Source organism: Crocuta crocuta, unplaced genomic scaffold (genome assembly GCF_008692635.1).
Source record: "Crocuta crocuta isolate KB4526 unplaced genomic scaffold, BGI_CrCroc_1.0 scaffold344, whole genome shotgun sequence".
NCBI classification, from domain to species: Eukaryota; Metazoa; Chordata; class Mammalia; order Carnivora; family Hyaenidae; genus Crocuta; species Crocuta crocuta.
In genome coordinates this window covers 794,715-816,464 of record NW_027533081.1, presented here as the reverse complement: position 1 = coordinate 816,464, position 21,750 = coordinate 794,715, and the positions used below count along the sequence as shown (strand labels likewise).

General features: G+C 45.3%; 1 protein-coding gene across 1 annotated transcript in view; it reads left to right on the top strand.

Annotated features, from left to right (window-relative positions):
* PI4KA (phosphatidylinositol 4-kinase alpha) overlaps positions 1-21,750 on the top strand; it is a 120,372-nt gene that overhangs the window by 31,203 nt on the left and 67,419 nt on the right. Inside the window, exons 8-19 of the mRNA XM_077745944.1 lie at positions 565-713; positions 2,431-2,496; positions 3,056-3,152; positions 5,507-5,698; positions 6,205-6,305; positions 7,135-7,264; positions 8,485-8,617; positions 9,857-9,952; positions 10,316-10,499; positions 10,945-11,048; positions 13,845-14,013; positions 17,793-17,843. Of these exons, the coding sequence (XP_077602070.1) occupies positions 565-713; positions 2,431-2,496; positions 3,056-3,152; positions 5,507-5,698; positions 6,205-6,305; positions 7,135-7,264; positions 8,485-8,617; positions 9,857-9,952; positions 10,316-10,499; positions 10,945-11,048; positions 13,845-14,013; positions 17,793-17,843 (1,472 nt within the window). The remainder of the gene's footprint in view (positions 1-564; positions 714-2,430; positions 2,497-3,055; positions 3,153-5,506; positions 5,699-6,204; positions 6,306-7,134; positions 7,265-8,484; positions 8,618-9,856; positions 9,953-10,315; positions 10,500-10,944; positions 11,049-13,844; positions 14,014-17,792; positions 17,844-21,750) is intronic.

Sequence of the window (21,750 nt, the reverse complement as noted above, 5' to 3'; positions counted from 1 at the left end):
GGATTTGAAATCCAGCCTTTACTGCCTCTTTTTTTTTTTTTTTTTGAGAGAGAGAAGGTGCAAGTGAGCAAAGGGCAGAGGGAGGGAAGGAGAGGGAGAGAAAGAGAAAGAAGCGACCTCACTCAAAGCAGGGCTCGAGCTCACCTGATGTGGGACTTGAACTCATGAATCATGACCTGAGCTGAAGTCAGATGCTTTTTTTTTTAAGTATGTAATATGTCATTTATTATTCTTCCACCTGAGTTTAATTTTATTTTTTTTCCTTACAAATTGTTTATTGTCAAGTTGGTTTCCATATAACACCCAGTGCTCATCCCCACAAGTGTCCTCCTCCATGCCCATCTCCCCCCTCCCCCCCACATCCTGAAGTCAGATGCTTAACTGACTGAGCCACCCAGGCACCCTCCAGCCTTTACTTCTTAATTTAAAAACAAAGGATTGGAGTATAAACAAAAGCAAACTCTACACTTTTGTTGGTTATTGAGAGAGTCAGCTTGATCAGTCTGAGGAAGTATCCTGGTGGTATGTTACTGTGACTGATTTTCTGGTTCTCTTCCCTACCAGTGTCTTGCTTACCTGATGGGAGTGCCCTGGAGCCCGATCACTACTTCTCCACCATCAGTTCCAGCTTCTCAGTTTCTCCTCTTTTCAATGGCATCACCTATAAGGAATTCAGTATTCCACTAGAAATGCTTCGAGAACTCTTAAACTTGGTAAGGAAAGCACTGGTGGAACAACAGACCCTGTGTACATCTAGCAGTAATGTTACTAGTGGTGTTAGCCTGTTTTGTTTTGTTTTGTTTTAAAGAAAAACTAGGAGATTTTCAGTATTTCAGAATACCAGTTAGAAGTCATAAATTTTCAATTAAAGAAGGAAGGAGAGGAGTATTCATGGAGTCATTTGTGTGATCTATTGTCATTGAATCTTTGCACCAGGCATGTGGGGGAGGCAGCCATCCATCTGCATTTTAGAGGTAAGGCAGTCAGTGCCAAATACGTCAAGGATACACAGGCAAAGGGCAGGGCCAGGGCTCAGCCCAGGGAGTCTGACCCCCCAGTCTAGTTCCTATTGCACCTGACTCCCTCCCATGCACTGCTCTTTTTAGATCAGTACAAAACCTAAACTTTTCATATTTGGGTACCTAGGAGTGACTGCTGAAGTGAAGTCAGAGAAGACATTGGTGCCATTGTCCCAATCCCAAAACAGATGGGTCTTTGATCCAGGGACTCTGAAGGTGTTATGACTGAGCTGGGTTGCTTCAGACAGATTCAAGTAGGTGGGTAGGGTGGAGATGTTATCAGGTTCCGACCCTAAAGTTGGGATTTTTTCCTTTGGAAAAAATGAGAGGAAACAAAGACTACACTTTTGAAAGCATGAAGCATGTGCTGGAGAGAGCAGCCATCTTCTTTAGTGTGGCATGTGAACAGAAGTCACTCAAAAAGAATGGCTTTAGGCTGAAGTCATAGGAAGATATTAAAGCATTGGCAATAATTACTGAGAATAGAGCCACAATGAATTACTAAATAGCCTAGCATGTTTTTGGAGTTGCCCTCAAGAAGGAAAGCTCTTCCTCAACGACTCAGCATAAGTGTCCCAGATGGAACGTGGCCTGGGTGGCCTTCTCAGATGGTCAAATGGCTCTTTCAAGTACCCTGTCAAAAATCCCAACTGAAGGCTGCATGTTTCAGATTCTTCATAGAGTAAATTGTTTTTTCCAATATTATTTTAACTTCTCAAGGTTAGCTCTTCTTCTGGGCAATTTTTTTATTTCTTTTCCTGGCATGTTGTTTACCATTGTCTATACATTTCAAAAATCAGTTTCTTTAAGTACTACAGTAGGAGCAGCAGACTGTTTTTACCAGGACATTCTGAGGTCGACAGAATAGTTCATCCCTGTACTAAGTGCTGGTACAGAGACCAGCTGGAAATAATATCTTCTGTTAGAAAGTTAGAATGTATGTTGGACTCTGAGTACCTAGGCAGCTTCAGACGAGCCAGTGAACCAGGCCTGTGGGAAAGGCGAAATCATCAGGGCTGAGGACCATCTGTGAAGGTGTCCCTGATGTCTGGGAGGAGGTTTGGGTGAATTGTCAGTGATGCCCAGAGTCTGAATGCTTTTACATCCTGGAAATGAAAATCTAATCTGTCAGTAAATTTGAGGGAGTTGGTTCCTTTCCTCTTTTTATGTTATTCCAATTGAGGGCAAGAAAACACATTCCAAGCGATGGAAGAATTAAGGACATTTTGTGTGTATAGTTTGATGTGGAGCTATAATGAATATATTGTTAGTCTATCATTTCCATCCAATTTTTCATACTTGTTCTATGTTTTTATCTGTCAACATGATTTGTTCTTTAGTAGAAGGAGCTGACATTCCTGTCTCTCACTGTGTTCATCACATGCCTCATGCGATCTTATTTCCCTGATAGGTGAAGAAGATTGTCGAGGAGCCTGTTCTCAAATCCTTGGATGCAGTCGTAGCCGGTGTGATAGAGGTACGTCCCTTTTGAGGGCGCCACCCTGAGGTCAGCCCGATGTAAACTTGTGCATGGAGAGAACTGGAAGAAGTTTTTTTTGGCTGGAGGTGGGGGAGTGGACGGCTGGAGAGACAGGCTCATCAGTGAGTTTCCAGCTTAGCTCCCATAATGGCAACACAACTGCCGCCTGAGAGCTTGCTCTGTCCCGGCTCTTTTAAATAGATCATCTCACAGCAGTCTCGTGGCTCCTTGGCTGTCTTTCTTCTCCTCCAGTTCCTGTAAGATGGCCAAAGATAGCGAGTTTTCAGCAAGAGGAGGGTTGTTTGCCCTTCTGGGATGCAGGGGGCAGCCCCCCACAGGCATCTCTGGATAGCCTGAGTTTATCTGTTGTTTTCCTCTGCCTGATGCTTGAGAGGGTGAGAAGAATAATTCAAGGGTTCCAAGTGGTAAATCAGGATAAATGGTTGTTCTGTCTCTCTAATGCTGTGTCAGGAATATAATACCCAGGCCTCTCTAGAAGGCAGAGGTCCAGGGGAGAGTTTCTGTGGCATGATCATGTGCCTCTCCTCCCTCACAGGCCAATCCTAGTGCTGATCTCTACTATACCACGTTCAGCGACCCTCTCTACGTTGCCATGTTCAAGATGCTACGCGACACTCTGTACTACATGAAAGGTAAAGATGGTTTGTGCTCACATGTGACAGTGATGACACTGGGTTCCAGGGCACTGCCACAGGTCTGTACTTCCTTTCTGCTGGGGCCGCTTTAAAACACGCAAGTAGCATGTCACATTACTGAAATTTCGAGAAAAAGCAAGTAAGAAGAAAAAAATCTGTCCATGATCCTGTGCTTCTAATACCATCCATGATGGCTTCTTTGGTGGAATTTACTTCCTCCGGGGCTTTCCTGACATGGCCATGTTGTAGTGTCCTGATCACCTGATCATGTATATGATTCAACGTGTCTTTTTCAGATATTTTAAGAAGTTTAAAAAATAAAAAAATGAGGCACTCATAGCCTTTTTTTTTTCCCCTTAAACTTTTTATTTATTTATTTTTTTAAATTTACATCCAAGTTAGCATATAGTGCAACAATGATTTCAGGAGTAGATTCCTTAATGTCTCTTACCCATTTATCCCATCCCCCCTCCCACAACACCTCCAGTAATCCTGTTTTTTCTCCATATTTAAGAGTCTCTTATGTTTTATCTCCCTCCCTATTTTTATATTGTTTTTGCTTCCCTTCCTGTTTGTTCATCTGTTTTGTATCTTAAAGTCCTCATATGAGTGAAGTGATATGATACTTGTCTTTCTCTGACTAATTTCACTTAGCATAGTACTCTCTAGTTCCATCCACGTAGTTACAAATGGCAAGATTTCATTCTTTCTGATTGCCGAGAAATACTCCTTTGTGTGTGTGTATGTGTGTGTGTGTGTATGTGTATACACATATATATATGTGTGTGTGTGTGTATATATATATATACATATATATATCACATCTTATTTATCCATTCATCCATCGATGGACATTTGGGCTCTTTCCATACTTTGGCTGTTGTTGACAGTGCTGCTGTAAACGTTGGGGTGCATGTGCCCCTTTGAAACAGCATACCTGTATCCCTTGGATAAATACCTAGTAGTGCAATTGCTGAGTTGTAGGGTAGTTCTATTTTTAGTTTTTTGAGGAACCTCCATACTGTTTTCCAGAGTGGCTGCACCAGTTTGCATTCCCAGGCACTCATAGTCTTATAACTCAGAGAAAGTGTCCTAATAGATTAGTACATGCACACACACAAGTTGAGTCCTTCCTTCCATTTTCCTTTTTGTACATTTTTAAAACATGTTTTCTGCATTCTTCTCTTAGGTTACAGGATAGTTTTTATCAATAGAAGTTTTTCTTTTTTAACTTTGAGAGCACAAGTGAGGGAGAGACAGAAAAAGAATCCCACGCAGGCTCCATGCTGTCAGTGCAGAGCCCAACGCGGGGCTTGAACCCACGAGCCTTGAGATCATGACCTGAGCCAGAAAGTCTGATGCTTAACTGACCGAGCCACCCAGGCACCCCTCAACATAAGTTTTGATGACTGTGTGATACTCTGTCAAGCAGATATACTGTAATCCAGTTAGCTGTTTTCCTAATTCAATTTTAAGAGCTTCTGGGATTGAGTCTGGCTGGGGACCCAGCAAGCGTTAAGTTCACAAAGGAGGGTAGAAGGGACTGCCCTGCTCAGCCTGACCTCCAGCAACCCTGAGGCTTTTTTCCCTACCTGAGATGCTTGTTGCTGGCTTCCTTGGCTCTTCTGACTTGTGCCCATCACAGGGGTTCTCCTGAGTTTTCAGGCCCCAAGGATGAGAGTTTGAAGAAGCTGTGAACTCTGGGTGCCCCAAAGATCCAGCCCTGTAGCCAGGGCATTCTCTTCTTCAGGCTGCAACCAGTTTTTGCTCTTAGCTGATAGCCAACAACCTTCTTGTAAGGAAAAAAAAAAAAAAAATTGGAGTGCCTGGGTGGCTCAGTTTCAACTCGGGTCATGATCTCATGATCTCACAGTTCGTGAGATTGAGCCCCACATTGGGCTTTGTGCTGACAGTGCAGAGCCTGTTTGGGATTCTCTCTCTCTCTCTCTCTCTCTCTCTCTCTGCCCCTCCCCAACTCATTCTCTCTCTCAAAATTAAATAAATTTTTAAAAATCACAGAAGTATTTCTTATTGTTAGTTGGACCAGTTCCCATGATGATACATGCCAGTTTCTGTGTTTCCTACATTGAGGTTTTAGTATATTACTGCTTAAAACACAACATGGCTCTCACTTCCCTGGGAAATGGTCATTTCCTTTGAGTGCCAGGTGGCGTGTGTGCTTACAGCCAGCACAGCCTATCCAAGCTCTTCCCAGTGGGCACTCTTGAAACCGAAGGAGCCAGCAGCAGACCTACTCCTCTTGGGTTCCTGTTAGAGAAAGACCATAGAGATGCTGCCTTGAATTTTGGTGGTTTTGTTTCCACCTGCAACGCCTGCTCCCTTTCCAACAGACCTCCCAACCTCCTTTGTGAAGGAGATCCATGATTTTGTGCTGGAACAGTTCAACACGAGCCAGGGGGAGCTTCAGAAGATTCTGCATGATGCAGACCGGATCCACAATGAGCTGAGCCCTCTCAAGCTGCGTTGCCAGGCAAATGCTGCCTGTGTGGACCTCATGGTCTGGGCCGTAAAGGATGAGCAAGGTGAGCACTGGCCTCTGCTGTGCCCCAGATGTCTGGTGTCCTGTCCCGCAGCTGAGGAAATGGCATAGGTGATGGGCAAGGCTACAGGGCCTGTGTTCTTTCCACTGCTTCCTGCTGGTTCTTTAGGCTTTTATGTGAAGTGGGAGCTCTGTGCTGGAGGAAAAGGTGCTTGTGTAGGGTGAACAGCAGAATGGGAAGCACATAGTGGACTGTGGATGGCTGCCACATGCAGAGCACTGGGGACAAGAGGCTCAGGGCCAGCAGACAGGAGAGAGCAGTCATATGACACAGGGTGGTGTTTTCACAACAACAGAAAAGGAACAGAGATGAGTTTTCAGTTAAGAATGCCTGCTGTAAATGCTTCTTGGTGTAACCACTTACTGTTAATAAAACCTGCATAAAGTATGCCTCGAGGCTTTTAGTTATGTGATTAATTTGGTGAACATGTATTTTGTAAATATTGGCCTTTGCTAATTGCCCACACCCTCCTTTGATTTTGAATTTAGGTGCAGAAAATCTTTGCATCAAGCTGTCTGAGAAGCTGCAATCTAAGACATCCAGCAAAGTCATCATTGCTCATTTGCCCTTGCTTATCTGCTGTCTGCAGGTCAGTCTCACGCTGGAGAAGCTTCGATCCCATCAACAAACCATTCTTGCTACATCATTCAGGCTCTGGTTAGCATACCAGCAGCAGAGTATGAGCTATTGTCTTTTTTTTTTTTTCTTAATGTTTATTTATTTATTTTGGGAGTGACGGAGTATGAGAGAGGGGCAGAGAGAGAGGGAAAGAACCAAGCAGGCTCTGTGCTGTCAGTGAGGAGCCCATCATGGGGCTCAATCCCAAGAATCATGAGATCATGACCTGAGCCAAAATCAAGAATCAGATGCTTAACCAATTGAGCCACCCAGGTGTCCTAAGCTGTTGATCTCTTTAGGAACCTGAACTAGAGCCTGCCGTGGACACAATTCACCAGTGAGTGGGAAGTCACTGCTGACAGTGTGCCAGCAATTTCTATCATTTCCAGGCATAGCTGAGTACTCCTATGTGAAGAGGCTACCCTTTATCTACTGGGCCATTCCCAAGGCCGCAGGCAAAGTGTTGAAGATATCTCCTGATGCCAGCTCTGCTCTCTTATCTTGCTGAAATACAAATCCCAGTAACTCTGCTGTTGTTCAGGAATCATGTTGTGTACCTTTCTCCCCTAAATTTGCTTCCAAAAGAAATGGACACACTTTAGCAATATATCTCCCCTTTAGGCTGAGCAGAGTCTAGACATTCCTCTTATTCTGTCTTTTTATGCTTTGTGGCCAAAGTGGCCCTGGGAGATTTGACCTTGGAAGTTTCTGATCAAACTTGTGTTTCTGAAGCATTTAGCGTCCCACTGCTTGGGCCTGCCACAATATGGGTTGGGTGACAGGTCAATGGTGTGTTACAGGGTCTGGGCCGCCTGTGTGAGAGGTTCCCAGTGGTGGTACATTCGGTGACGCCGTCTCTGCGGGACTTCCTGGTTGTTCCGTCCCCTGTGCTGGTGAAACTCTATAAATGCCACAGTCAGTACCACACAGGTAATGAATGGCTGTACCCAAGGACACGTCTCTAGTCCCTAAGCGCCATGTGCCCTTCAGGCTCCGAGAAAAGGAGTGTGTGCAAGTCCACCATGGTTTTGTGACCGAGAGGTTGTGGCTGGGCTGGGCACCCTGCTCTGTACTTGGGTTCATTCCTCCTTCGTGCCTTTCTTCATGGCTTTCCCTACATAACCCCCTCCAAGCTCCAGTTCTTTCCTTCCTCTACCCTCCTCTGGCATATACTCCTGCTGTCACTGAGGGATTTTGGCTCTTTCTGTCACTGAGGCAGTATAAAGCATGAATCCAGTGTGTCCCAGACACTGGGCCAGGAACTGTCTGTGCTCCATCTCAGCTAGTCTCTATCCCTGCCTCATGAGTGTACTATCATGTTTCTATAACAAGGACACAAGTTCAGAGCAAATCTGGTCACCTGTAACAGTTAGCATTCATTAACACCTGCTGGGGCTCTAATGTACTGCTCATCCCACCCAGTCCTGTGCAGGCTTTTTTCTCTCCCTTCAGATGACCAAAACCAACCTCCTAGCAGGTGAAAGACTTTTCCCTGGACCCCAGGTTGAGGAGGGGTCTCTGTGGCTCTAAGGTTCCTGCTCTCACACTCACCCCCTGCCCTTACTGGTTTTGTGCATGTTAGCTAGATAACCTTTGGGAACAGGACATGTCTCACGCTCAGGGCTGGGTGTCTGTGGGTGTTCATCAGGACTTTTGAACCATTTTTTAAGAAATTGCTATGTTACATATTTATCACTTTGCAACCTAAATATTTTTCCCTTTGTTTAAACATGTTTGTTTCATCCTTTCTCTTCTCACTTGTGTTTCTGAAATGTTTGTGCAAATCATTTTAGAGGGGTTGCTTTTTTTTTTTAATTTTTTTTTTAATGTTTTACTTATTTCTAGGAGAGAGAGAGACAGCATGAGCAGGGGAGGGTCAGAGAGAGAGGGAGTCACAGACTCTGAAACAGGCTCCAGGCTCTGAGCTGGGAGTCAGCACAGAGCCCGACATGGGGCTCGAACCCACAAATCGCAAGATCATGACCTAAGCGAAAGTCGGACGCTAACCAACTAAGCCACCCAGGCGCCCCTAGAGGGGTTGCTTTTAAAAGCTAAAAATGATTGGCATATTATTTTTGATTTTGAATTACGGACAAGGGAATGGAAAATGACAGGCTTAACCAAATACATACTTGAATTTTTACATATAGTTGCTGGTAATGATATAAAAATCAGTGTAACCAACGAGCATTCTGAGTCAACCCTGAATGTCATGTCGGGAAAGAAGAGCCAACCCTCCATGTACGAGCAGCTCCGGGACATTGCCATTGACAACATCTGCAGGTGGGAAACCGCCCAGAGGGATGGGTGACCTGGGGAGGTAGGAAACAAGTTTCAGATATAATTATTTTATTAAAAAATAAGAAACGCTTGTAATTTTTTAAAGCTTGCTCCTGATTATTTTTTATTAGAATTATTTTTATTTTTTTAAATGTTTTATTTGTTTCTGAGAGAGAGAGAAACAGCATGAGCAGGGGAGGGTCAGAGAGAGAGGGAGATATAGAGTCTGAAACAGGCTCCAGGCTCTGAGCTGGCAGTCAGCACAGAGCCCGATGCGGGGCTTGAACTCACGAACCGTGAGATCATGACCTGAGCCGAAGTCGGATGCTTAATCAACTGAGCCACCCAGGCACTCCTGTTCCTTATTATTTAAACCTACATCTGATTTTAAAAGAGGGATCATTGCATTTTAAAAAAATAAAGCCTCTTGCTTTTCTTCTCCTGATTACAAACATAATTAAAAACAAAATTTGTACAATGTACAGATCCATCTAGGGTAACAACACATTGTCATGTTTTTTTCTTCTTCTGTAATTTTTAGTTTAAGAGATGGGTTTTATATGATCATGTGTCCTTGCTGCCCAGGCCCCAGCTATGTGAACTCTTGTTCTCCAAACTCAGGAACCACATACATTCTGATTTATATAAAAATATATCTTTCCTTCTGATTTCTGGCTCTTTGCTCTCACAAGCCCAACCGAGAGAATATGATGGCCCCTCTCTATCAGACACATGCTTTTCTCTGCCTCTGTGGCCTCCGAGCCAAACAGATGCAGAAAGTGAGGGATGCCTGAAAAGATTTTGTGTCCTTACGGGCTTTTAAAAGTCCCCCTTTTCTTTAGGAAATAAGCATTTCTCCATACTATTAAAACCTTGATATGTCATTTAATATTTCCTCAGTTGTCCTGGGACCATCTGTCTTGAATTAGTTACTATGACTTTTGTTAAGGAACAGTGCTGGAAATTTTACATTGGGATTAGGGTGAGTGTACCATTCTGAAGGAAACTGTTCTGGTCCAATAATGAAGTTACTGTTTCTGACTGAGATATTTATCAAGTGGGCAAAATCTGCAGCAATTCTTTGAATTCATTCTGTGTAATGACTTTCATTCAGATTTCTGGGGCAAAACTGCTCAGAGCAGTTTTTTAAACTCTGTGGACCTGACAAAGGGGAAAAAAGCAAACAAAACACTCCTCTGTTGTTCTGATGTCCAATGCCGTGTGGGTTTCCTCGCGGCCCAGGTGCCTGAAAGCTGGCTTGACGGTGGACACGGTGATCGTGGAGGCCTTCCTGGCCAGCCTCTCCAACCGGCTCTACATCTCCCAGGAGAGTGACAAGTACGTCCCATCCCTGAGGGGGCATCTGGGTGTTCCCTTCAGGCCTGTGGGGATTACCCGGTATCTTACATGTCTGTGCTCTTTCTTGCACAGCCTGGAGTTGTGCATCGGGTCCATCCCATGATTTAAGTTGAAACCTACCTTAGAGTATCAATCCTGGAACACTGTTTGGGGACAGAGAAAGATCTCTGTCTTATTGCCCAGTGCCAGAGACTTTGTTTCTTCTACTAGTTAAGGATTCTGGGGTGCCACTGTCAGATGATTGTGGTAACATTTGTCACTGTTAGCTGTGGCTTGTGTAGCTTCTGGGTTTTGTTTCCCAGAGGTCTATTCTGAGGATGTTTCTGTTTTTCCCTCTCATAGAGACGCTCACTTGATTCCTGACCACACCATCCGAGCCTTGGGACACATTGCGGTGGCCCTGAGGGACACCCCAAAGGTCATGGAACCAATTCTGCAGATCCTGCAACAGAAATTCTGCCAGCCTCCCTCCCCCCTTGATGTTCTCATCATCGACCAGCTAGGCTGCCTGGTTATCACCGGAAACGTAAGGCAGGACTTGCTGTGAAACCCACAACCCTATGCGAGCTTTGTTACACTCCTCTGACTATCAGGAATGTTAAAGTAAATAAAATTTACCCTGTAGAGTTAAGTGCTCACAACTGTTTGGACATTGAACAGGGAGATTTTTTTCCAAGTAAAAGAGAATAGTATCATGGTTCCCTAACAGCTAGAAAAAAAAAGAGGTTTAAACTTATTTCATGCTAATATTAATAACATGTAATAGGATTTAAATTGAAACCATCTCCCTTTTAGCTTTTGAGGTTTGCCTAAAGCTTTAGGAATGGATGCCCTTGATGATCTTTCAGGCCCTTATTATGGTCCATGCATGATTCCAGAAGCTTTCCCTCTGAATGATGGGGCGTTTTTCCAAGGAGGGGCTTTCATGGAGAAGTCATGACATGGTTTAACTGTCCCTCACTCTCTTCCAGCAATACATTTATCAGGAAGTGTGGAATCTCTTCCAGCAGATTAGTGTGAAGGCCAGCTCTGTCGTGTACTCAGCTACTAAAGATTACAAGGATCATGGCTATAGGTAACTGTCTGGACCTCATTGTCACTTTAGATCATTGACCGTTTTTAGCCTCTTTGAAAGTGTGAAGTTTGGGGATTTGTTTCTTGAATAAACTTTTCTTCCTACAAAAGCATTATGTGTTACAAATTAGGGCATGCAGAGGCAGGAAGTGAAGCCCCCATGTGACTGCCATCAGGAGCTCAGTATCTCAGTGTCATTACCCCAAACCCTCCCTGACTCCAGACAGGCTCAAAGCATCCACCCATCTGACCCACTTTTTTATGTAATAGCACCTCAGCCATGCAATTAACGTTCCCCAGGTGCCTGTCACCTTTAATGGCTATGTAGTGTCTCATTGTATAACAACACTGAAATATTTTTTTATTTTTTAATTTTTTAAAACATTTACTTATTTTTTAATATGGATAATCCTTTATTTTGTTTTTTAAAAATATAGTTTATTGTCAAGTTGGTTTATAACACCCAGTGCTCATCCCAAGTGCCCTTCTCCGTGCCCATCACCCATTTTCCCCTCTCCCCTATCCTCCATTAACCCTCAGTTTGTTCTCAGTATTTTTTTTGTTGTTGTTCTCAGTATTTAAGAGTCTCTTATGGTTTGCCTCCTTCACTCTCTGTAATTATTTTTCCCCTCCCCCTCCCCCTCCCCCATGGTCCTCCGTTAAGTTTCTCCTAATCCTCCTATGAGTGAAAGCATATGGTATCTGTCTTTCCCTGCCTGACTTATTTCACTTAGCATAATACCCTCGAGTTCCATCCACGTTGCTATAAATGGCCAGATTTCATTCTTTCTCATTGCCATGTAGTATTCCAATGTATATATAAACAGAAAGAGACAGAGCATGAGTGGGGGAGGAGCAGAGAGAGAGGGAGACACAGAATCTGACACAGGCTCCAGGCTGTCAGCACAGAGCCCAATATGGGGCTTAAATTCACAAACCGTAAGATCATGACCTGAGCCAAAGTCAGACTCCCAGCCTACTGAGCTACCCAGGCGTCCCAGCATCAAGATATTTCTAAACAGATATTTCTGGTACCCTAGCTTGGATGTTAGGTAGTTTTCCAGTTTTTCTGCTGGTAAGTGCTACGTTGAACAATTCAATAGCTATATATCTGTGAGTGTCTCTGATGCTTTCCTCAGGATAGATTCAGAGAGGTGGGATTTGGAGGGTCAAAGGGAGTAGATATTTTACATCTTCCCAAGACTGATATTTGTGTAAAGTCTGGCCAGTTTTTCCAGAAGTCTAAGATATGCTTCCTTTTCTATTCCTTGCCCTTACTGGGAATGCTGTAAGGGCATGGCACATTTTTCCACATATGGAGGATTTCACAAAGAGTTTGACAGATCAAGGGAAGAGAGGGGCAGAGAGGCGGGGCAAGAAGAGAGGTTGCCCCTCTGTTGGCATTTCTATTCTCGTCTCCTTCCCCTTCCCATGCAGGCCTCACTCTGAGATTCTCTCTGAGTCAATTTAGTGGGTGGGAGTGTGGCTATGTGACTTCCAAAAATGATCTCACCCTCTCTGTACCTCCATTTTTTCATTTGTCAAATGAATGCCTGTCTCTAGTTGTGTGGGTAATTGAGATCATCTGTGGGAGCCTAGGCTACCAGAACAGCCTGAGGACTAGTTTAGGGAGACAGTCAGCTCACCTTCCCTTTGTCCATCCATCCTGTCCATCCTGGTCTCTGTGAAGAAACTGACATATGGACTGAAACAACTCTTTCCCTCATTGCTTCCTTGTCCTGAAAGTGACTCCTGTACCTCCTTGGCCTTCACACCCCTTCCTCCATATCTTTCCTCTTGCTGTTTTCCTTTTGACCCTTGCCTCCATCTTACTGCTGTGGGCAGTACTTGGCCTTCTCCATGCCTACCAACTTTTCAACTTCTGACTCCAGTTTGTTATTCCATTAAAGCCTTTTCTGATATTGCCACCAGAAGTGGTTTGTCCTCTTCCTCACCAGTGGAAACCATTACTGCCATTTATTTGCCCTTACCTCCCAGGATTTCACATGTCTGTGAAGGGGGTGCTGTTTGCTTGGAGATTTCCAGGAGCCAGATGGTGAGCTCCGTATTTCACATGGAGTATTTCATTCCTCCTACACCCTGTGAAGAGGGAATTATTTAATTCTTGCTTTACTCAGGGGAAAACTGAGGCTAATGATGAGTTAGTCACCTAGGGTCACATAGCATGGAAGTGGCAGGCTCTGGCTGTCCCCAACACCTTCAGAAGCCTGGCCAGCCTGCTGGTTTGCTGTGTCTGGCTGGGGAGACATCATCAGTTTCATATCCAGGGCTTACGTGGGGCCAGCACTGTCCTGATATAGGTTGTCCCAGGGCCACTAAGTGCTTCCTAAGTGTCTGATGTGAGCTAATACTAACATCAGCCCCATGGTGGAGTGGCGTGGGGAAGAAGCTGATCATCAAAGGAAAGTTTTATAGGTGGTAATAGTGAATTAAGGCTATGTATAATTTGAAAGCAAGGTCCAGCCAGGATTTTAGCTATATAATGGGCTCTCGACACTCAGAAAGAAGTGTCCTAAGACCTTCACAAGTTCCCTAGGTGTGGATTCCTAGAACCTAAACAGTTCTCCAAGGTCCTTAACGTGTGTCTGGAGAGGTTAAAGCCATTTCTATAGCAGCTGACTTTCCTTTAGGGGCTGGTGTTAACAGAGTTGTTCATCCCCTCTGGAGGGCTCATATGTTCATAGGCACTGAGAGGGGCATGATGAGGCAGGAGTTAGCCTCACCCCAGCAGCGTAGGCCCTTCTGTTGTGGCAACTGTCATTTCTCTCTCCACCAGGCACTGTTCCCTGGCAGTGATCAATGCCCTGGCCAACATCGCAGCCAACATCCAGGACGAGCACCTCGTGGATGAGCTCCTCATGAACCTGCTGGAGCTGTTTGTGCAGCTGGGACTGGAGGGAAAGCGTGCCAGCGAGCGGGCCAGCGAGAAGGGGCCTGCCCTGAAGGTAGGCAGGAGGAAGGTGGTCACTCTGGAGCATCTGGTAAAATGCAAGAACAAGGGGGTTAAGGTTCCTTCTCAGGGGTGCTGGCAGGGGTCCTGAGAGGGCAGCTTTCTTGTAGGACCATGTCTGGCTAGTGTCAGCTGCCTCTTCCAGCCCAGGGTGGTAAGTGACAGCAACCTAGTGTGGACTTCCCCAGACTCACTCTTCCTTCTCTCAGCCATCATGAAGTCAGGGGGCTGAGGCTTTCATCAGAACACAGTGACAGCATGAGAAGGGCCAGATCTGACCTAATCTCAGGCTGTCCAGGGAGACAGGTCCATAGGGACAGACAGAATGACAGGTCTCAGGGTCCCAGATAGATTGGGAAGGTTGAGGCAGGTTAAGCCTCCTCCTCCATCATCTCCCCTTTGACAGGTCATGTTGGAACCAGTCTCTCTTCCAGAGTCCCCACCTTCATCCTCCTTTGTCTTTTCCTCCCACCTCCCTTTCTCTCCTTCCCCTTCCACTTTCCCAGACAGTTACTGTTTGCCTGCTGTGTGCCTAGATCAGGGATCAGCTCACCTTTTCTGTAAAGGGCCAGATTGTGCTTGTTTTAGGCTCTTTCGGCCATATAGTCCTGCTGCAACTACTGAGCTCTGTTCTGGTAGCATAAAGCCAGTTAAAGAATGGGTGGCTGTGCTCCTGTGAAACTTTATTTCTAAGAACAGGTGGTAGATCAAATTTGGCCACGGGCCACCGTTTCTTGACCCTTGTTCTAGGTGCTGGGGATATGGAAGTGAACAGGCAAAGTGCCTGCTTGTGTGGATACCAAAAACAAAATGGGGCAGTGAGGCAAGGAGCACTCTAGATCGGGCTGTGTGAGGTTCTGAGAAGATGACAGCTAAGTTGGAAGCTGAGTAAAAAGGAGCCCACTGTGTGAAAATCTTGGCCAAGGAGGAGTAACTGGTGCAAAATGGGGTTCTGAAACTCTTCGCTCTGATTTAGCCTTGCTCTGCTGGACTCCCCTGACAGTGATCTGGGTGACTGATTTATTTATTTGTTTTTTAATGTTTATTGAGAGAGAGACAGGGCATGAGCGGTGGCAGAGAAAGAGAAAGACACAGAATCTGAAGCAGGCTCTGAGCTGTCAGCACAAAACCTAACGTGGGGCTCAAACTCATGAACTGCGAGATCGTGACCTGAGCTGAAGTCAGATGCTTAACTGACCAAGCCACCCAGATGCCAGCCCCCCTTTTTTTAAGTTGATTTATTTGTTTTGAGAGTAAGAGAGAGAGTATGAACAGGGGAGGGACAGACAGAGAGAGAGAGAGAGGGAGAGAGAGAATCTCAAGCAGGCTCCACACTGTCAGCACAGAGCCCAATAGAAGGCTCGAACTCAAGAGCCGTGAGATCATGACCTGAGCCAAAATCAAGAGTCAGACGTTTAACCAGCTGAGCCACCCAAGTGCCCCTTGGTGACTGATTTCTCAAGTGTCCCAGGATGGTGCACAGCCAGGTCCATCCCGATACATGAGAGACGGAGTCATCTGTCATGTCCAGTAGGGTCTTGGACATCAGGAGAGAGGACTGCTCAGAGATGCAGGGAGGCACCTGGCCCCTGAGAAAGCAGAGGTCATGATGTGTCTGAGGGGTGTTAAAGGGTGTCTGAGGGTGTCGTTCTCTTTGCTTCCCCTGGGATTGTACCTCAGTGCCCAGAAGGCTGCCCCTTGGACCCAAGGGCTGTTCCCTGTGCCTGCTCTCACACTACGAGTTTATAGTATCAAGACTTGGGTTATAATGCTTCATTCATGGGCTGAGGGTGGGGATTGTGCCCTGGATGGTGCAGGGACCCCTTTCCTCCCCTTCAGATGCAGAGCTGTTAATTCTGTTCTTTGCAGATAATTCCTGTTTATGCTCATGCAGGGAATAACCCAGTATGTATTGAGCAACTGCTGTGCTTTCCACAGGAGATGGGGCCTCAAGGAATAAAAGGGGGCTTACCGGATTGGTGAGAGGGGCTTGGCCAACATATGCCCCATTGAAGACAAAGAGCTGTGATTATAAATTTTAAAATGACAATTATTCCCAGTCACTCTGTATTTGGGAGGTCCTCAGTTTCCAGAGAGGAGCAGGCAGGGCTGGAGATTCGGTCCCCACTGCTGAGTGGCCATGGGGCTTTGGCAAACTAATCAAATGCTGTTTTCTCCCCTGAAGATTAAGTTATTACATATGAAACGCTTGAAACAGTGCATGGCACACAGGGGGTGCTCAATGCCCTTAGGTGCTACTGCTAATATAAAAAATAAATTGAATGCACTAGGGGAATGCTTCCAGAGCTTTGGCTAATCAGTGTGTACTTTGGTTTAACTTCATTTGTGTGTCCAACCAGGGAATCTACCTTTTAGAGTCATTTTTTATTTTTTTGTAGTTACTTTTTAAGTAACTCCCAAATGTTCCATAATTTGGAAAGAATATGTTTATTGTAGAAAAGATGCAGAAACTATAACTAATAGTGTAAAAGGCACCCATTATCCCTCTACTCAGATATACTCATTATTGACATTTTCTTTTTTTTTTTTTCATTTTTGTAGTCTTTTNATCAGTTCTAGTAGGCTTCTGGTGGAGTCTGTCGGGTTTTCGATGTAGAGTATCATGTCATCTGCGAAGAGTGAAAGTTTGACTTCTTCTTTGCCAATTCTGATGCCTTGGATTTCCCTTTGTTGTCTGATGGCTGATGCTAGGACTTCCAGCACTATGTTAAACAACAGTGTCATTATTGACATTTTCAAAGACTTCCTCCTAGATTTTTAAATGTTTGTTTATTTTTGAGAGACCGAGTGCGAGCAGGGGAGGGGCAGAGAGAGAAAGAGATACAGAATCTGAAGTATGCTCCAGGCTCTGAGCTGTCAGCACAGAGCCTGATGTGGAACTTAAATTCATGGACTGAGATTATGACCTGAGCCAAAGTCGGACACCTCACTTACCGATCCACCCCTTTCCTAAATTTTTTAATGCAAATATATTTATTTTACATAATTGGTATTATATCATAGCATACACTGAAATCCTGATTTTTTTTTTTTCTATTTAAAATTTGCTGGGGCACCTGGGTGGCTTAGTCGGTTAAGCGTCCGACTTTCACTTGGGTCATGATCTCACGGTTCGTGGGTTCGAGCCCCGCGTCAGGCTCTGTGCTGACTGCCAGCTCAGAGCCTGGAGCCTGTTTCAGAGTCTGTGACTCCCTCTCTCTCTCTGACCCTCCCCTGCTCACGCTGTCTCTCTCTCCTAGAAATAAATAAAACATTTAAAAAATAAATAAACAAAATAAAATTTGCTGTGGGCACTTTCCAAGGTAACTAAATATTTTTCAGAAAGGTGTCTTTTTTTTAAGTTTGTTTATTTATTTTGAGAAACAGAAAGCATGTAGGCAAGGGGCAGAGAGAGGGAGAGACGATCCAAAGCAGGTTTCGCACTGTCAGTGCAGAGCTCGATGTGGGGTTTCAGCTCATGAACCATGAGATCATGACCTGAGCCAAAACCAGGAGTTGGACCACCCGGGTGCCCCCAAAGTTGTCTTTGTAACAGCTGTGTGGTATTTCATTATACACAGGGGCCATGCATGTTTTTTGTAATCATTCTGTTTAACACATTTCCATTTTTTTGCTATTAAAATGATGCTGGGTGAGTGTGTTTATCGCTTTGTATGTATCTCATCATTTCTTTGAAATTAACACTATGCTTGTCTTTTTTTCTTTTAATGAAAGAAATACATGCTTTTGATGACTCAATTCCATTCTTTCTAGGCTTCTAGCAGTGCGGGGAACTTGGGTGTACTCATTCCTGTAATTGCTGTGGTGAGTATTCATTAACTGAGTGGTTTCAAACTTCAGATACTGTGCTCATGTTTTCAGTAGTGCCTAGTGGTGCACCACAGATTCCTTAGCGGAATGCTGTGTGGAGGCCGCGGTGATTCTGTACACGTGGCCATGTTTCTGCCACCACCAGCTGTTCTGGGACTGTCCCATTGGTTGGTGCCTGCTGTGGCCACACCACCTCACTCCCTTTCTCCATCCTCTGCCTAAACCTCCTTGCCATTTGACCAGGGAACGCATTTTGGTTCCCTCTTGTGTGGCTCCCAAGTCTGAGGTGTGACTCTGGGCTTTGTCCTGTGTCTCACACCCTGCTCTGGTGCCTCTGACCGATGGTGGGCAGGCTCTGTTTCCATCCCCTCCTGATCCCTTCCAGTAAGATGAGTCCCGGGGCCTCTGCATGGTGCCTGGTTCTTGGAGCTGCAGCCCTCAGTGTGTTCTGGGGTGGGGGGGGTTGTCATTGTTGACAGTGGGCTGGTCATACTTTGGGATATAGTCCCTCCCACTGCCATGGTGGGCATCTCCCGACATAGGCCCCGTCCCCTGCCACAGCACTGCGATGGTAGAGAGTCTGTCTCCGTCTTATCCTGTCTTTACTTATAGCCACTTCTTCCCAAATGGCCTTCGTAGAAGTTGTTTTCCCCTTTCTCAGTAGTTCCCAGCTGCCAGTCCTAAGTCAGGGCCCCAGGTTCTAGTATTTGTTTTCATCTGTGATTCCCTAGCTTCCACTAAACCTACCTTCTAGTTAAGCCCTTGCTTCTGCCTGTCAGTTCCTTCCCACCTCATCCCTACCCCCAGTAGTTTGACTCTTGAGCACTAACATGCATGTCCCTTCACATGGAATGCTAGAGGGACTGATCTTCAAGCTGCCAGGGTGACCCAAGGGCCTAGAGGTCAGGCAGGCAGATGGAGAGGCACCTCTGCTGATCTAAGTTTCTGTACTTACTGCATTCTGGGTGTTCATAATTTGGAATCTGGGGACCTTAGAGGTCTGATTTTAGCTGGCCAAGGTGGGTGAAAAATAACAACCGACTGGTTTATTATCATTTACCTTTAAGATGTCACAAGTTACATTTTGTGGTGCATTCCGCATCTATTCACCTTCCTTCTGCCTGTCCTTCTCTCTTGTCTCTCCTGCCCTGTAAGTGGCCAATTCTGGAGCAGGAGCTGAGTTGCTTGCTCTCCTGCTGCCTCTGTGTCAGGACAATCTCCTTGTCCTCAATGTGCCTGAGGGGACAAGGGGCCTAGAAGTTTGCTTGCATCTGTAGCTGCCTCCCTGTCCTCATGGCTTTTCACTTCCCCTTGGGAATCTTAACCACCTTCATACCTGCAATCAGGTGCTTTCCCACAGGCTTTGAGGAGTTGAGAATGGCCAAGACTCTCAGCCACGGTGTTTTTTATCACCATATCCATTGGTTTTTAAAAACATAAACATTTTCACTTTATACTTGATATCGATTAGTGTACAATGCTGTTTTAGAAGTACCACTGTACATGGATCCTTTGGATGGAGGGAAAGGTGAAGGGCAGAAAGTCCATGGCACTCTCTTGGTCTGTTAGAGGCAAGAAGGGCTCCATGAGAGAGCAGGTTTTGGCAGCCAGGGAGCATGTTCGCGGTGACACTCAAATCAGTGAATTCTCGTGAGTTTGAACACCGGAATTCTCTGACCCAGGCACATGGGTGGAGCATGTGTAGCTGTTATCATTTAGAGTTTAATAAATGCATAGAAGAAATTCATAGAGGGCACTCTGCACTTCCTGGGAGCAATGACTGATGAGGTTGATTGGGAACACATAGGGTTTAGGGTCACAAGCATCGGGGTTGGACTCCTGTTCCTGTGTGTGGGCTCCTGGGTGACCATCACAGCTTGTCTATTCCTACTCTGCCCACAGAGCTTCTCAAAAAGATGAAGATGACCCTCTGAAGTGCTGGGTCATTGTAGGCATGACTGTTAGCAGTCATAGGCAAGCACACACTCTACTTAAAATACTTTGTTTACTCCACTGCAGTGACCTTTTACATGAATAGAATAAGTATTGTAGTCTTAACAAAAGTTAATGGTTATATTACGGGGGAGGAAACAAATATTTGATTCTATTGCTCAACAAAGAGCACAGAGATCATGGGATCTTGCATTTGTTTTCTGGTTTACCCCTTGGACCCTCTGGGAGAAGCTAGTTTCCAAAGCTTTTTAAAAAAATGTTTGCCTTTCTTTCTTTCTTTCCTTTCTTTTGGAAAAAGGTAGTCTGTTTTGGATCTTTTTATGACAAAGCATCTCCAAGTACTTAGTTCAGCGGAAGTACCAGTGGGTGTAGGGCAGAAAGCCTGGGTGTCTGTCCAAATGCAGCTTATCAGTGATTTATCAGTATCCTTAGGAGCCTGGAGGGAGTCACTGGAAGCTGGGTCATGTGATCTCTGAGACTCCTTTAGACAGCTTAGGTTTGGTGATTTTTAACCTGCAACTTTGTGAAAAGTATTTCTTTAGAAATATCCTAATTAAATTGCTTCTCTTCGTGTCTAGGCAAGGTGTTAATTAAGCACCTTGAAAGGTATCCAATGCCTAGAGTCCTGTGTGCTCCACTGTCATAAACTAGTGATTTGATAAGATATACCTCCTGCTCAGAAAACATTTGTGCACTTCCCTGAGAGTTTACAAACTGTGCCACTAGTCATTTTTGTGTCCTTGGACAGGTTACTTATTCTCTCAGTGCCTGTAAAATTAGGTTTGTGGACTAACAGATTTTAGGTCATGGACTCCTTTGAAAGCCTTGCCCTCTCTTTCCATAGAAAGGCATTTCTTCACAAGGTTTTGCATTTTATCTCAGGAAGTTGGGTGGGAACCCCCCAGTTAGGAACGCCTGGGCTAGGTACTCTCTCAGTCAAAGACAGTAATAAGAAGGCCTTACCTAACTCTTGCTAAGCACTAAGTACTGATGTAAATCCCTTTCAGGCATTAACTCACTTGATTTTTACAGCAATGCTACAAGGTAGGTGCTGTTGTTATCCCTATTTTACAGGTAGGGAAACTGAGGCACAGAACTTGCCTCAGCGTCCCACAGCTGCTATTTGTCGGAGCCAGAGTTGGGACCCAGGCAGCCCGGCTCAGAGTCTGTGCTCTGAATTAATACTCTATTGCCTTGAAACCTGGATCAGCTAGTTTCTCAAAAAGAGGGTCTGAGTGCATTCTGAGTGGACGTAGGTGAATGAAAAGCATGGAGGTTGGAGGGTCTTGACCTTGGCCAGGTCATGGAGGAGGGCTGGCTCCAGCAGAGGTGGGGCAGGCCACATTGGAAGGGAGACGGCTGCCATTTAGGTATGGGACAGGCATGGCAAAGGGCTACAGGCAGTTTTTGAGAGAGCCGCATTTAGGGATGAGAGGGGCATGAGGAATCAGTAGCACAAAAAATGCAGGACAAGCATTTCCTGAAAGGGCTGTGTGGAAGTGAATTGGAGAAGGAATTCAGGGAGTGGGGTGTCAGCAAGTTCAGGTCTCCCCAAGAGGTCAGGACACTGTGGCAAGGAAAGACATATCCTTAGCCCTGCACTGGTCAGTTAGATACAGGAGATGGAGGCCCTGGTGCAGGAAGTTGGGAAGGAAGCAGGTGGAGAGGTATATTAAGAGTTAACAGCAGGGCCTGGGACAGATCATGTTTTATGACCTTTAAATAGTTTCTTCAGCTGCCAAAAGGAGATGGTAACAGTGTGAACCCCTAGAGCTGGTATGAGGACTCAGGAATAACCTGCCAGCATACCCATCACAGCGCCCCCTACAGCAGGGTGCATGACGTGCTCTGCTTTTCCTGCCCCCGTGATTGGAATTGGTCTCACTGTGTCTAAAACCCTCTATGACAAGACTCCATGGGTGACCCTAGAGTCAAGCCAGCCTGTGCT